The sequence below is a fragment of the Blennius ocellaris genome (assembly GCF_963422515.1).
Source record: "Blennius ocellaris genome assembly, chromosome: 9".
Taxonomy (NCBI): Eukaryota; Metazoa; Chordata; class Actinopteri; order Blenniiformes; family Blenniidae; genus Blennius; species Blennius ocellaris.
Window position 1 is genome coordinate 4,066,317 of NC_137658.1, and position 11,268 is coordinate 4,077,584.

Consider the following 11,268-nt stretch of genomic DNA (forward strand, 5'->3'; position numbering starts at 1 on the left):
GAGTGTGTGGTTTCATTACAAAAACTACTGCACCCTTTACAAGGACCCACTTAAAAACCTGGCTCAGAACTGCTATGAGCATGCCAGACCTGTAGGGGGCAGTGTAATGAGAAGCCATGACGGCCAATCAGAATCCTGATGTGATGAACGGTGTGAGTTATTTCCTGTTCAGCAATAATGGTTCCAGGTTCACTTATTTTGGACCCATAAAGAAAAGGAGCTCCTCCTAAATCTGGCGGTAGAATATAACGTAAAACGTAAAAATAAAGACGGCTTTGGCTAAATCCTATTTTATCGCAGCAGTCAAACAGTAAACAGAAAATAAATTGCACCATTCGTGACATTGTGTGTGTTTTCTCCCCATCTAGGATTCTGATTGGCTGGCATGGCTTTATGTGTCTTGTTACACTGCCCCCTACAGGTTTGGCTGAACCATTTTTTTTCAATGTGGGTCCTCAGTCTGTTTCCATCTGATGGAGCATTTTATCTCATATTACCTTTATTAAAAAACAAAAAAATCCTTTTGGTATTTAAACACATCATCTTATTGGAAACTGTTACTTTTTCTAATGGCCTTGTTTAAGTGTTTTATGTATTATGCTGACATTATATATCAATGCACTTCTGATACAAATGTTAAGCCCCTGGATGTGGTCTGTAATCCAAGGTAAAGGTTTGTTTTGTGAATCTCGTTACTGCATAAATGCTAGATTATCTTCAAATGTGTTCATTATAACAACCTCCACATCTAACACAATGTGATATGATACTGTTGGGACTTTCCCACCCTTTCACTGCATGTTCATCCTGTTTTTGAACGGTTTTTATTAGACTATCTGGAGACTTCTTGGTTTTGTTTTTTTTTAACTAAATCTCAATTGGTTTGAGTTTTGTTTAAAATAAATCTCATCCGGTGTAAAACAACAGGCGATTTGAAAGAATGGAAATTCCCCGGGATGCGTTTCATTTTTACACTGCACATTCCGACAAGCTCTGGCGCCGCCAAGAGGGGGGAAGCCTTCAGTGCATTACGAGTGAACGAGACACCGGCAGACGCCCGCTAAAGAAACTATCGCACCGCCAAGCACCACCGTGCCGTGATTGGCTGTCACGAGAAACTCGGGCTGCGATTGGCAGCTGAGTCCCGGGGCCTCACTCTGATTGGCTGGCGGTGTTCGCGGGCGGGTCGTGGAGCTCGGTACCGGAGCAGTACTCGTGCACGTTGTGGCGGAGCCGCTGATTCCAAGAGAAGAAAGCGTCGTTTACGTCGTTTGTCTTTAACACCAGCTCCTCCGGTAAGTTCCGCTCCGGCTCTAACGACGAGGGCATACCCCGAGCCGGCGAGCAAGCTCATCTCGCCGCGACTGCTCCGTAAATCAGGAGCGCGGCTCCGGGATCCGTCTACTCTCCGGGGTGAATGTGTTAGCATTCGGGATCCGGCTACTCCCCGGCGGGGAAACGCTAGCTGCCGGCTACCTCTGTAACCGGCAGTGGAATAATCAAGGCACATGGCCTTATATCAATAGATATCTTGAATATTAACGTTTGAATTCGTGCGCCGGGCTTCAGTCGTTGTTACTGCGTTAGAAAATGTGTATTCAAGCGAATCAATGACCGTGTCGTTTCACTTTAAGGGTCCAGGAGGTAGACGCATCCCGTGTGTAGCCTACTTTTAGCCCATTCAGTCATTACCACACGGATCCAATGTATCTTTATTTTTAGTTTTTTTTTTTATTAGCATTTCCCCGCTTCCCCCCCCACTCCGTGTCTAACATCTCGTGTATCGTGGCTGCTGGTGAACTGTTTGGATTGAGACCGTGGAGCCGGTGTCTGTCGGCCCGGCACAGCGGGCATCGTGGCCGGGGATCGATCCGGGACACGTGCTGCAGGGCTGTCCCGGGGCCGGCAGCCGCTCCAGCTATCGCGGGGTTTCAGCTCCGAGGCGCGGCGGCCTGCGTTCAGTTCGAGCCCGGCCTTACACCCGCATGCCGATCTGATGTCTTCTGCGGCGGTGCCGGAGGGAGGGTGGTGGGGGGTGGGGGATGCCGCCGCCGGATCAGTGCGAGCAGGCCGGCCGGAGCCGGGACTACGGGCCCGGCCGGTCTGGCGTGGCCTTTTGTCTGCACGGTGTGTCCTCACCTTCACGTTATCCCCTTACAACCCGACAGAGAAGCCGCCGCACCCCGCCACGATCAGATTGACGGACATACAGCATATAAAGTACTTTTTCTTTAAAAACTCCAAATCTGTGGAATTAACAACCAACGTGGTGAGATTGACCAATCTGACGTGATGCCTTAATCTCTGGGCTCCTTGTTAGGAAAGAAAAAAACCCAAAAACTTGGACAAGCTTCACTATAAGTCATACTGTAACGACATTGTACCTGATGTGATGTGACAGATCTCACTATTCTTGGTTGAGTAATCCTTTAAAGTTTGGATTATTAGGTCAAACATGATGTGGAAACTCATGTAGACTAAACATCAATGATCTATATGGCTTTTTTTTTAGGTATGTTGAATAAAAAAAATTCACAGAACCAACAAATTGGCTGATTAAATTTGTAGTGCTGGGGGAAAGGGTTGATGTAAATGGGTCAATTACTACTTAGTAATGACATGAAGCCAAGATGGCGACATCCAGTTATAATATCAAGTGTGACTGAGGCAACAAGGCACATTATGCGAAATCTATTGAGTTGATAGTTTCACTAACTAATTTACTTGCTACTGAGGTACAGGGCTGGATTCAGTACACTACAGTCAGTTTTTAACTCTTCGCTCCCTCGATGTGTTTTGGCGAGACAGAGCGACCTCTAGTGGATACGTTACACAAGTACATCACTTCTGCCCCGAGATGGTTAGCTTTGTTTATCACAATGCAAAAATATGAAAAGAAATGTCCCCGTTACACTGCAAAAAAAAGTAGTCATAATGTGTAATAAGCGCGAAGTTCGACTAAATAATGTTATGCATTAACACATAACTATGTAAGTTGTATTAATGGTTTAAAACAGTGCAATAAGTCCAATAATTAACATATTGAACAAGTATGTTACCAAAGTTTCTTTTATTAAGAATCACGTAATGAGTTAAGGAACCTTCTAACATTAGTGTTAAGGCAAAAAGTACCATGACCGTTGGCTGATTAATGTTGCGTTCTCGTGTTATAGCAGTTTAATAGTGAGGGAGGAAACATTAACAGTCAAGGCAACCGAACAAAAATTCTAAAACGGACTACAGTAATGCACAATTAGCAATCAAATTTATGAAGCATAAATCAAGAACCTAAAATGCAGGAGGGATGGAATAAGCAGGCTGAAGCCAAATGATGGACAAGAAAGTAGTTTTAAAGAGACTTGGTCGGGAAAAAGAAGTTGTTGGCCGCTTTTAAAATGGGAACTATGTGTAAAATCAACTGTGTAGCTGCCGGTGAGTAGCATATGGTATGAAATGTTGCTGTATAACTTTCATACTGATTGACAAGTTGGTTAAATAATTAAACTTTGCCTCAAGGGTTGGTAGAAATACTTTCTATAGACAAGGCTGCTAAGAAGTCATACGCCTACTCTAAGCGAAAGCTATTTCAAGTAATAAAAACAAATCTAATCGCATCAAATGAGCAGTGAACAGCCACTTTTAACTGTAGTATTTGTGTATTAACCTCCACTAAATGTCTCTGACATCAGTTTCACGTTATAATGGGAGAGAGTTTAAAAGAAGTTGGGATCGTGTCGTGAATCAATGCCGGTCTGGAGTTTTCGTCTTATTTGTGTCGTGCTGACTCGACTGGAGTGTCATCATCAGCGTGTGTGTGCGTGTGTATGTGTATGTGTGTGTGTCTCAGGACAGCAGATGGTGTGGGTTTACGTGGACAGGTGTGTGAGACAGTCCTTTTAAGACGGCTCTTTATTTAACCTCCTTTTTTTCCCTCCAGCCCTGTTAATCATGATGGGAGTCGTTACCATCAGCTTCTGTTTGAAACTCTTCGGCCAACTTCAGTTTTCTTAAATGACCAAAAGTCAACTTTGGTTGGATGAATGCAGCAGCGTCTCTCTATGAGTTGAGTTTTGGTTAGATTTCGTTTTTTCTCACTTAAAAAAAATCACTGCAGACATCAGATGTATTGGCAAAAATGCAACTTTATTGTTGTGATTGTCCTCGGAGTTAAAATGCATATAAACGACCCCAAAATAAAAAGTAAATGAGGCTCAGTCATTCAACAAATTCAAGATTTAACCCAGGTGTAGGTGCAACACCAACTGTAGAACCCCACAAGGTATTTTAGAACGGAACGCAAAAAATGACCGAAAAAAACTGGGGGGAGAGAAAAACTCGAATTTCCTAAATAAAATTCTTTTTCAGCCACAAATTCAATTAATCAATTAAGCCGATTTTATTTGCCCAGCCCTGTCCTGCTATTTGAAACTACTTGCATCAGAATAATTTGGTTTCTCCGTTGACTTTGAGTAACGGTCAAGGTGTGAATTCTTTCCTTTTTTATCCTGCTTTTAAGATGAACATCACCTTTTAGAAGCTCTGTTCTAACAAATAACACCGAGATGGACAGAATACGGCGGCGTCAACGTCTGACGAGTCTTCAGACACGGAGCTATTGCTGTAGAAACGGAAAAGACTCAATCGAAAGTTTTCTCAGGAGCTTAAAGCCGCTTTCCTGAGGAATTTTCCGCCCCTTTTTTTTTTTTTTTTTTTTAGCTTTCAGCTTTTTTGCTTATTTTAGCTTTCAGGTTTTTCTTCATTTGTGCTTTAAAACGTTCCTCCGGCGGTGCTGTGGAGCTCGTCAGACTGGACCGATCACTGCTGGCATGTTGAGGGAGCCGAGGGCTCGTACTGCAAGAGCGTTCTAAAGAATAGAGTCGAGGAGGGACTGACGCGAGTCTGTTGAAGCATGTTTGAGGTATTGCTGTCAGCTGTGATGGACACGGCCCCGGGGGGGAAAATCCTTGCAGGGATCCCAAGTACGTTCAGAGATTTGAATGTCGGGCCGTGAAGGGAAATTCCTTGAACGGTGTCGCAGGGTTTTTTTTTTTCTTTCTCAACGCTTTTAAATTCCTTGTTTGGCTCTTTCTCAGATCAGATCTCTGAGAAGAGTTCTTCTCCTTCTGGCAGTTCTTGTGTAGAAATGAAGACATTTTGTCAAGAACATAAACCTGTTTGAGAGCAGAAGTTGGGGGGCCCCTTTGCTTTCACACTGCACTTTTCCACTTTTTATTTCATGAATCAACATAATCTGGTTGAAGCCCAACACGCTAATTAATTTATAGATATTTTAGTGGTTTCATTCTCACTCGTGAACACACTGCCGAACACCCGAGTCAGCCCTGTAATGAATAACATTATTCTGACAGGAAGATTGATAGATGGGCTGCTGTTGAAGTGAAATATGTTTCTTTTGTCTGAACGGAACTTTTAATTAAAGAAATCGGTCCGTGGGACGAGTAGTTTGCAGAGTCTCTGCAGTGTCTTCAGTCATTTCTGTCCCCGCTGACGTTTTCTTCCTGCTCCCGTTTCCCCTCAGAGATTTCCAGGTGACCAAAGAAATGGTGATGGAGAAGCCAAGTGCCCAGCTGGTCGGGCGAGAGTTTGTCCGACAGTACTACACACTCCTGAACCAGGCCCCGGACTACCTGCACAGGTACGGCCCCGTTAACGCCCCGCCGCTTCCTGCCGCCCGCGATCGAAGCACGTTGGCGTCGCCTCCTAGCGGGAAACCACTTAATCTCTGCGTTGGTTGATTGACCTGATTATTTATAGAAGTGAACCTTGTGTTTCCCTCCCGGCTCAGGTTCTATGGAAAGAACTCGTCCTACGTGCACGGAGGTGTGGACAGTAACGGCAAACCGGCGGAGGCTGTTTACGGCCAGTCGGTGAGTCTCCGTTCAGACTTGTTGACATTTAAGTGGTACCTGGAAGTCGAGGTACCTAGAGGTCGAGGTACCTAGAGGTCGAGGTACCTGGAACTAGTGGTACGTGGAAGTCGAGGTACCGACAGGTTGAGGTACCTGGAAGTCGAGGTACCTAGAGGTCGAGGTACTTGGAAGTCTAGGTACAAGCGTAGGAGACGTGTAATTCCAGGAACTCATCGCCTGACGGACCTAAAGCAGTCCTCCAGTGGCTCAAAGGTAAATGCAGATGAATGGAATAGATTTTAGTTTTATTTCCGTTGCATTCATGCAAAAACAAACGACAATGTTATTACAAAGAAATGAACCGTCCAACGACCGAAAGACGACCCTGTACTGTCAAAGGATTAGAACCAAAGGTCAATAATCAAATACAAAGTTTTAAGTTAGAATAGTCACACGGTACTTTAAATATGCAGGGTGAAATCAAACGCAGTGAGTCGTCGTCCAATCAGGCGTCGTCGGCTCTGCAGGCCACGCCCACAAGAACCTTTCCAAAGCTTCACGATCAAGAACCGGCCCAACAACCGTTCGGTCCCTGACTCCAGTGGGCTGATCGTCGCCTGTGTCGTCGTGTTTTGCAGGAGATCCACAAGCGCGTGATGGCCCTGAGCTTCAGAGAGTGTCACACCAAGATCCGCCACGTGGACGCTCACGCCACGCTGAACGAGGGCGTGGTGGTGCAGGTGATGGGCGAGCTGTCCAACAACATGCAGCCCATGAGGAAGTTCATGCAGACCTTCGTTCTGGCGCCCGAGGTGGGTTCTCCGGGGCCCCTTCCCCTCCCCCTCCCCCTCCCCCTCCCCTCCCGGAGCGGCGTCGACTTGAACCCGTGTCGTTTCTTTCTCCCTCCAGGGAACCGTCGCCAACAAGTTCTACGTCCACAACGACGTGTTCCGTTACCAGGACGAAGTGTTCGGGGACTCCGACTCCGAACCCCCCGAAGGTGAGGAGTGGCGTCGTTCGGGAGTCGTTCAGTCTCCGACTTGAGACGGCAAAGATTTGATAAAAAAAAGTGAATGAATTGTTTTTGCAGAGTCTGAGGACGAGGTGGACGACCTGGAGGAGAGAGTCCCGTCTCCCGACGCTGCTGCCGAGGACTCGGCGCCTTTCTACGACACCACAGCCAGGTGAGGCCACACACACACACACACACCTTTACCACGAATGGACCAGCAGAGGGCAGTAGTGCAGCTTTACACTCAGACGCTCCTCCTTCCTCGGCTGCAGCTCGGAGCCGGCGGCGCCGGGCGACGAGGACGAGGTGGCGGCGAGTCCCGAGCCGGAACCGGAGGTGGAGAAGGACGGCGAGGTGTCGGCGGAGCCCAAAGCGGAGGCCTCGACGGACACGCCCACAGACGCACAGGCCGCCGAGGACCAGGCGGAGAAGAGCCCCGCCTCCTCCGCGGCCCCGCCCGCCACCGAGCCCGCCCCCACGCCCTCTGAGCCCGCCCCAGAGGAGAATAGGGTGAGTGTGAGAGAGAGAGAGTGTGTGTGTGTGTGTGTGGGGGGGGGGGGGGGGGGGAGGGGGAGGGGGTGTTTAAACAGGAAGTGGGCTCTGACCGGTTCCTCCGCCCTCACAGCCGTTCTCCTGGGCCTCCGTCACCTCCAAGAACCTCCCGCCCAGCGGACCCGCCCCCGTCTCAGGAATCAACCCACACGTCGTCAAAGTCGCGCCCACGCCGTCGGTACGTCACTTCCTGTCCCGCGGAGCGACGGCGCCGCCTGCTGGCGACCGGCGTCACAACCTGTTGTGTGTTTCCACAGCAGCCCCGGGTGGAGGTGAAGTCCGAGGCTCAGACGGCGGCGCAGAGACCTCAGAGGGACCAGAGACCCAGAGAACAGAGGCCAGGAGGCCCGCCGCCGGTCCACAGAGGACCCAGGCCAGGTACACACACACACACACACACACACACACACACACACACACACACACACACACACACACACACACACACACACACACACACACACACACACCGACACTTGCAGGTCAAAGCTCATCTCACTCCTCCACACTGCTTCCAGGCCGCGAGGGCGAGCAGGGCGAGACGGAGGGCCGCCGGGTGGTCCGCTACCCCGACGCCCACCAGCTGTTCGTGGGAAACGTCCCGCACGACGTGGACAAGAGCGAGCTGAAGGAGTTCTTTGAGCGTGAGTCGCCAGCGGCCCTGTTAGAACGCGGCGTGTCTGACCTCTTGACCTCTGACCTCTTGACTCCTCCCCCACAGAGTACGGCACCGTGCTGGAGCTCCGGATCAACAGCGGCGGGAAGCTGCCCAACTTCGGCTTCGTGGTGTTCGACGACTCGGAGCCCGTCCAGAAGATCCTCAGCAACAGGGTAAGAAGCTCGGCGAGGAGGCGGAGCTACGGCCCCCGGACCTCGTTTCCACGACGAATCACGTGGAAACGTTCGGTTTCCACGTTTTGGTTTCAGAAAAGTTCTGCGTTTACACAGAGATACTCTGAAACTGGTGTAGTTGTCATGTCGGGCCACTAGTGGGTGCCGTTGCTTGTGTTTTGTACTGAAAGCAACACGCCGCAGTACTCTAGTCTGATGACATCACTGCTCCTCTCCCCTCTCAGCCAATCAAGTTCCGGGGTGACGTCCGGCTGAACGTGGAGGAGAAGAAGACCCGGTCGGCCCGGGAGGGCGACAGGCGGGACCCGCGGCCCCGCGGGGGGCCCGGAGGCCCCGGCGGCCCCCGGGAGCGAGGGCTGGGCGGCGGCGGCGGTGGCGGCGGCGGGCCCCGCGGCCCCCCCACCCGCGGCGGCGGCATGACACAGAAACCCAGCTTCGGATCCGGGCGCGGCGCTGGGCCCAACGAGGGCCGCTACTCCGCCCCGCGCCAGTGACGCCGCCCGGAACCCGAGTCCGCGCCCCGCGAGAGCCGCAGCAGCTGATTGGACGACGGTCGGCGAGGAGGAAGAGCGAGCAGGAAGTCCGAGCGCGCCGCCGCCTCCTCCTCCTCCTCCTCCTCCCCCACAGTAGTTGAAATAGTTAATATTAATGGTTAACGACCTGCCGCCTCCTCCTGACCGTCTCCCAGCCGTTTCCATGGTAACTGTCGCAAGTTACACCCGCTCCTCCTCCTCCTCCTCCTCTGTCACAGGTTTTATCTGGACTTTCGTCTTCTCTTTGTCGTTCTTCATGCCGAACTTGAATTTATTAGGAAAGCGAGTGGAATCCCGCCGACACAGCAGAGAAAAAAGGGTGAATAACTACTTGAATCGGGGCTGAACACCCACAGTCGAGGTTGTTTTTTTCTTTTTTTTTTGTTTTGTTTTTTTTGTTTTTTCGCGTTCTCTCTCCCTGTTTCTTAAAGGAACGTGTACTTTACTGCTTGGGCAATCCTGTGTATTGCTGCGCTCGATCAGTCTTGTGTTTTGTTTTTTGTTTTTTTTCTGGGATCCGGTCCGGAGCCGAGCCGTAGTGCTTTTATTTGTGTGAATGGAGCATGTTTCCACAGCGTGTCTCAGACCTGACGAGTCATCATGTTTCAAAGTGAGAGAACTAAATTAAAATGATTTACTGTTTTAACCTGCGTCGGCTTCCTTTTACATCACGAGGTTACTTTTTTTTTTTTTTCCCTTAATGAATAAAATTAAAAAAAATAAGTAATTCATGATTTTATCCATCTTTTTAATTCAATTCAATTAAACTTTAGATAGTGCCAGTTACAAGCATGAAATTATTTTAGGGTGCTTTTACTGTGAAAATCCCACAATTAACAGTCTTCACCTGCAGCATGCTCACCTGAATTGCATGAAATTTTCAGGGATGATTTCTCGTCATCAAAGCACCAGTTGGATTAGATTTTGTGACGTTAGCGGCTGACTTTCCCATTAAATCCCCCCGAAAATGTCCCCATATAAAGAGGATGGGAGGTCGAAGGAGATCAGTGCCTGTTGCCATGGAGACGCTCCCTGCTCAGTGTTTCAAGACTGATGACATTTTTAGAAAAACTTAATTCAGATAATTCTGAGGAAACAAACTGAATTATTTAGGTGAGTGTGTCTTATTTAGAGAAATAAAATTAAAAAAAACTCGTCAAACTAGATGTAAAAGGTCGAATGATTAATTAGAAAAAGATAAGTGACATTTTTGAAAAGGCATTTCAGAAAAATAAGTTAATTGATTTACTAAAGACTTAAAACTATTTTATTAATTTAGAACAATGAAACAAATATTGACGGTGCGCTTCACTCAATTCATGAAGATTTAAAAGAAACTGATTTAAGGGAAATATAATTTCAGTGATTCACAAAAAGGTCATTTGTTCATTCAAAACAATTAAAAAAGTTCATAAAATGCATTAAAGGAACTATGTGATTTTTGTCAAAAGAATTTAAAGTAAAACAAAAATATAATTTGAATAATTCCGAAAATTAAAACTTGAGAAACTGAAGCAAGTAGATATTGTTTAATCAGAAAAAAAGTAAAACACACACACTTTCCCTGTCACACACACACACACACACACACACATAGAGGTCAGGCGGCCAGTCGTGCTGCTCTTTGCTCTTTTTAATGGTTTTTGGAAGGTTACACAGAGTCGAGTGAGAAGATCACCGCCGCCTCGACACAGTTCAAAAACAGGTAAAGAGAGTTTGTTCAGAAAAGCTTTCCTCGTTAATAGAATTAGTAGTAGACATATTTCAATAAATATTTCGATATATACAGATACAGCAGAAACGTTACATTCTTTTATTTAATCCTTTTTTTTTTTATTTCTCTTCAAATTGCGTCACTTTTTTTTGTACAAGCCAAAATATCTGCCATTTATTAATCTTCATGCAAAATATTGTTTCTCAGATTACTGAAAAATAAAAAGGATCTGCTGAACTTTTTTTTTCTTCTTTTTCTTAAGTTTTTTTTCTTTCAATATGTGTTTTTTTTTTTAAATTTTATAATTTTTTTTTTTTTTTTTTTTTTTTAATGGTCCTGCTCTCTCTGCTCTCAACCACACGGACGCACAAGAGAAGCAAGTAAAGCAAAACAAACCCCAAAAAAGTAAGGCCATTCCACCGTGTGCAAAGGAAAGAAGGAAGGAAAGAAGGAAGAAGAGGAGGAGGAAGAGGAGGAAGGTCACTGCCTCCTCCCTCCCGCCTCCTCTTGAGCATCGGCTTGTACGACACAGACGATAAAATACGAGAGAATCAAAGAAAACCCCCCACAGTTCAGTCTGTTTCAGCCTGGGACCCACACATCAGTAAGACCATGAGTATGATACACAGCAGGGAGTGGGGCAGGTGGAGGAAGGGGGGGCAGGTAGGCGTGGGGGTTAAATGGAAGCATGATTTGCTCACAGATGCTTTTTTTTTTGTCTTCTTTTTTTTTTCT

General features: G+C 47.4%; 1 protein-coding gene across 1 annotated transcript; it reads left to right on the plus strand.

The window, feature by feature from the left end:
• Positions 1 to 1,187: 1,187 nt before the first annotated feature.
• Positions 1,188 to 9,443, plus strand: g3bp1 (GTPase activating protein (SH3 domain) binding protein 1). The gene is made up of 12 exons (XM_080502613.1): positions 1,188 to 1,295; positions 5,540 to 5,656; positions 5,807 to 5,888; positions 6,509 to 6,682; positions 6,780 to 6,870; positions 6,961 to 7,054; positions 7,155 to 7,392; positions 7,508 to 7,612; positions 7,692 to 7,812; positions 7,953 to 8,078; positions 8,156 to 8,265; positions 8,511 to 9,443. The coding sequence occupies exons 2-12, from the start codon at positions 5,562 to 5,564 to the stop codon at positions 8,778 to 8,780; spliced, it is 1,506 nt and encodes a 501-aa protein (XP_080358739.1). The 5' UTR covers positions 1,188 to 1,295; positions 5,540 to 5,561; the 3' UTR covers positions 8,781 to 9,443.
• The last annotated feature ends 1,825 nt before the right edge of the window (positions 9,444 to 11,268 follow it).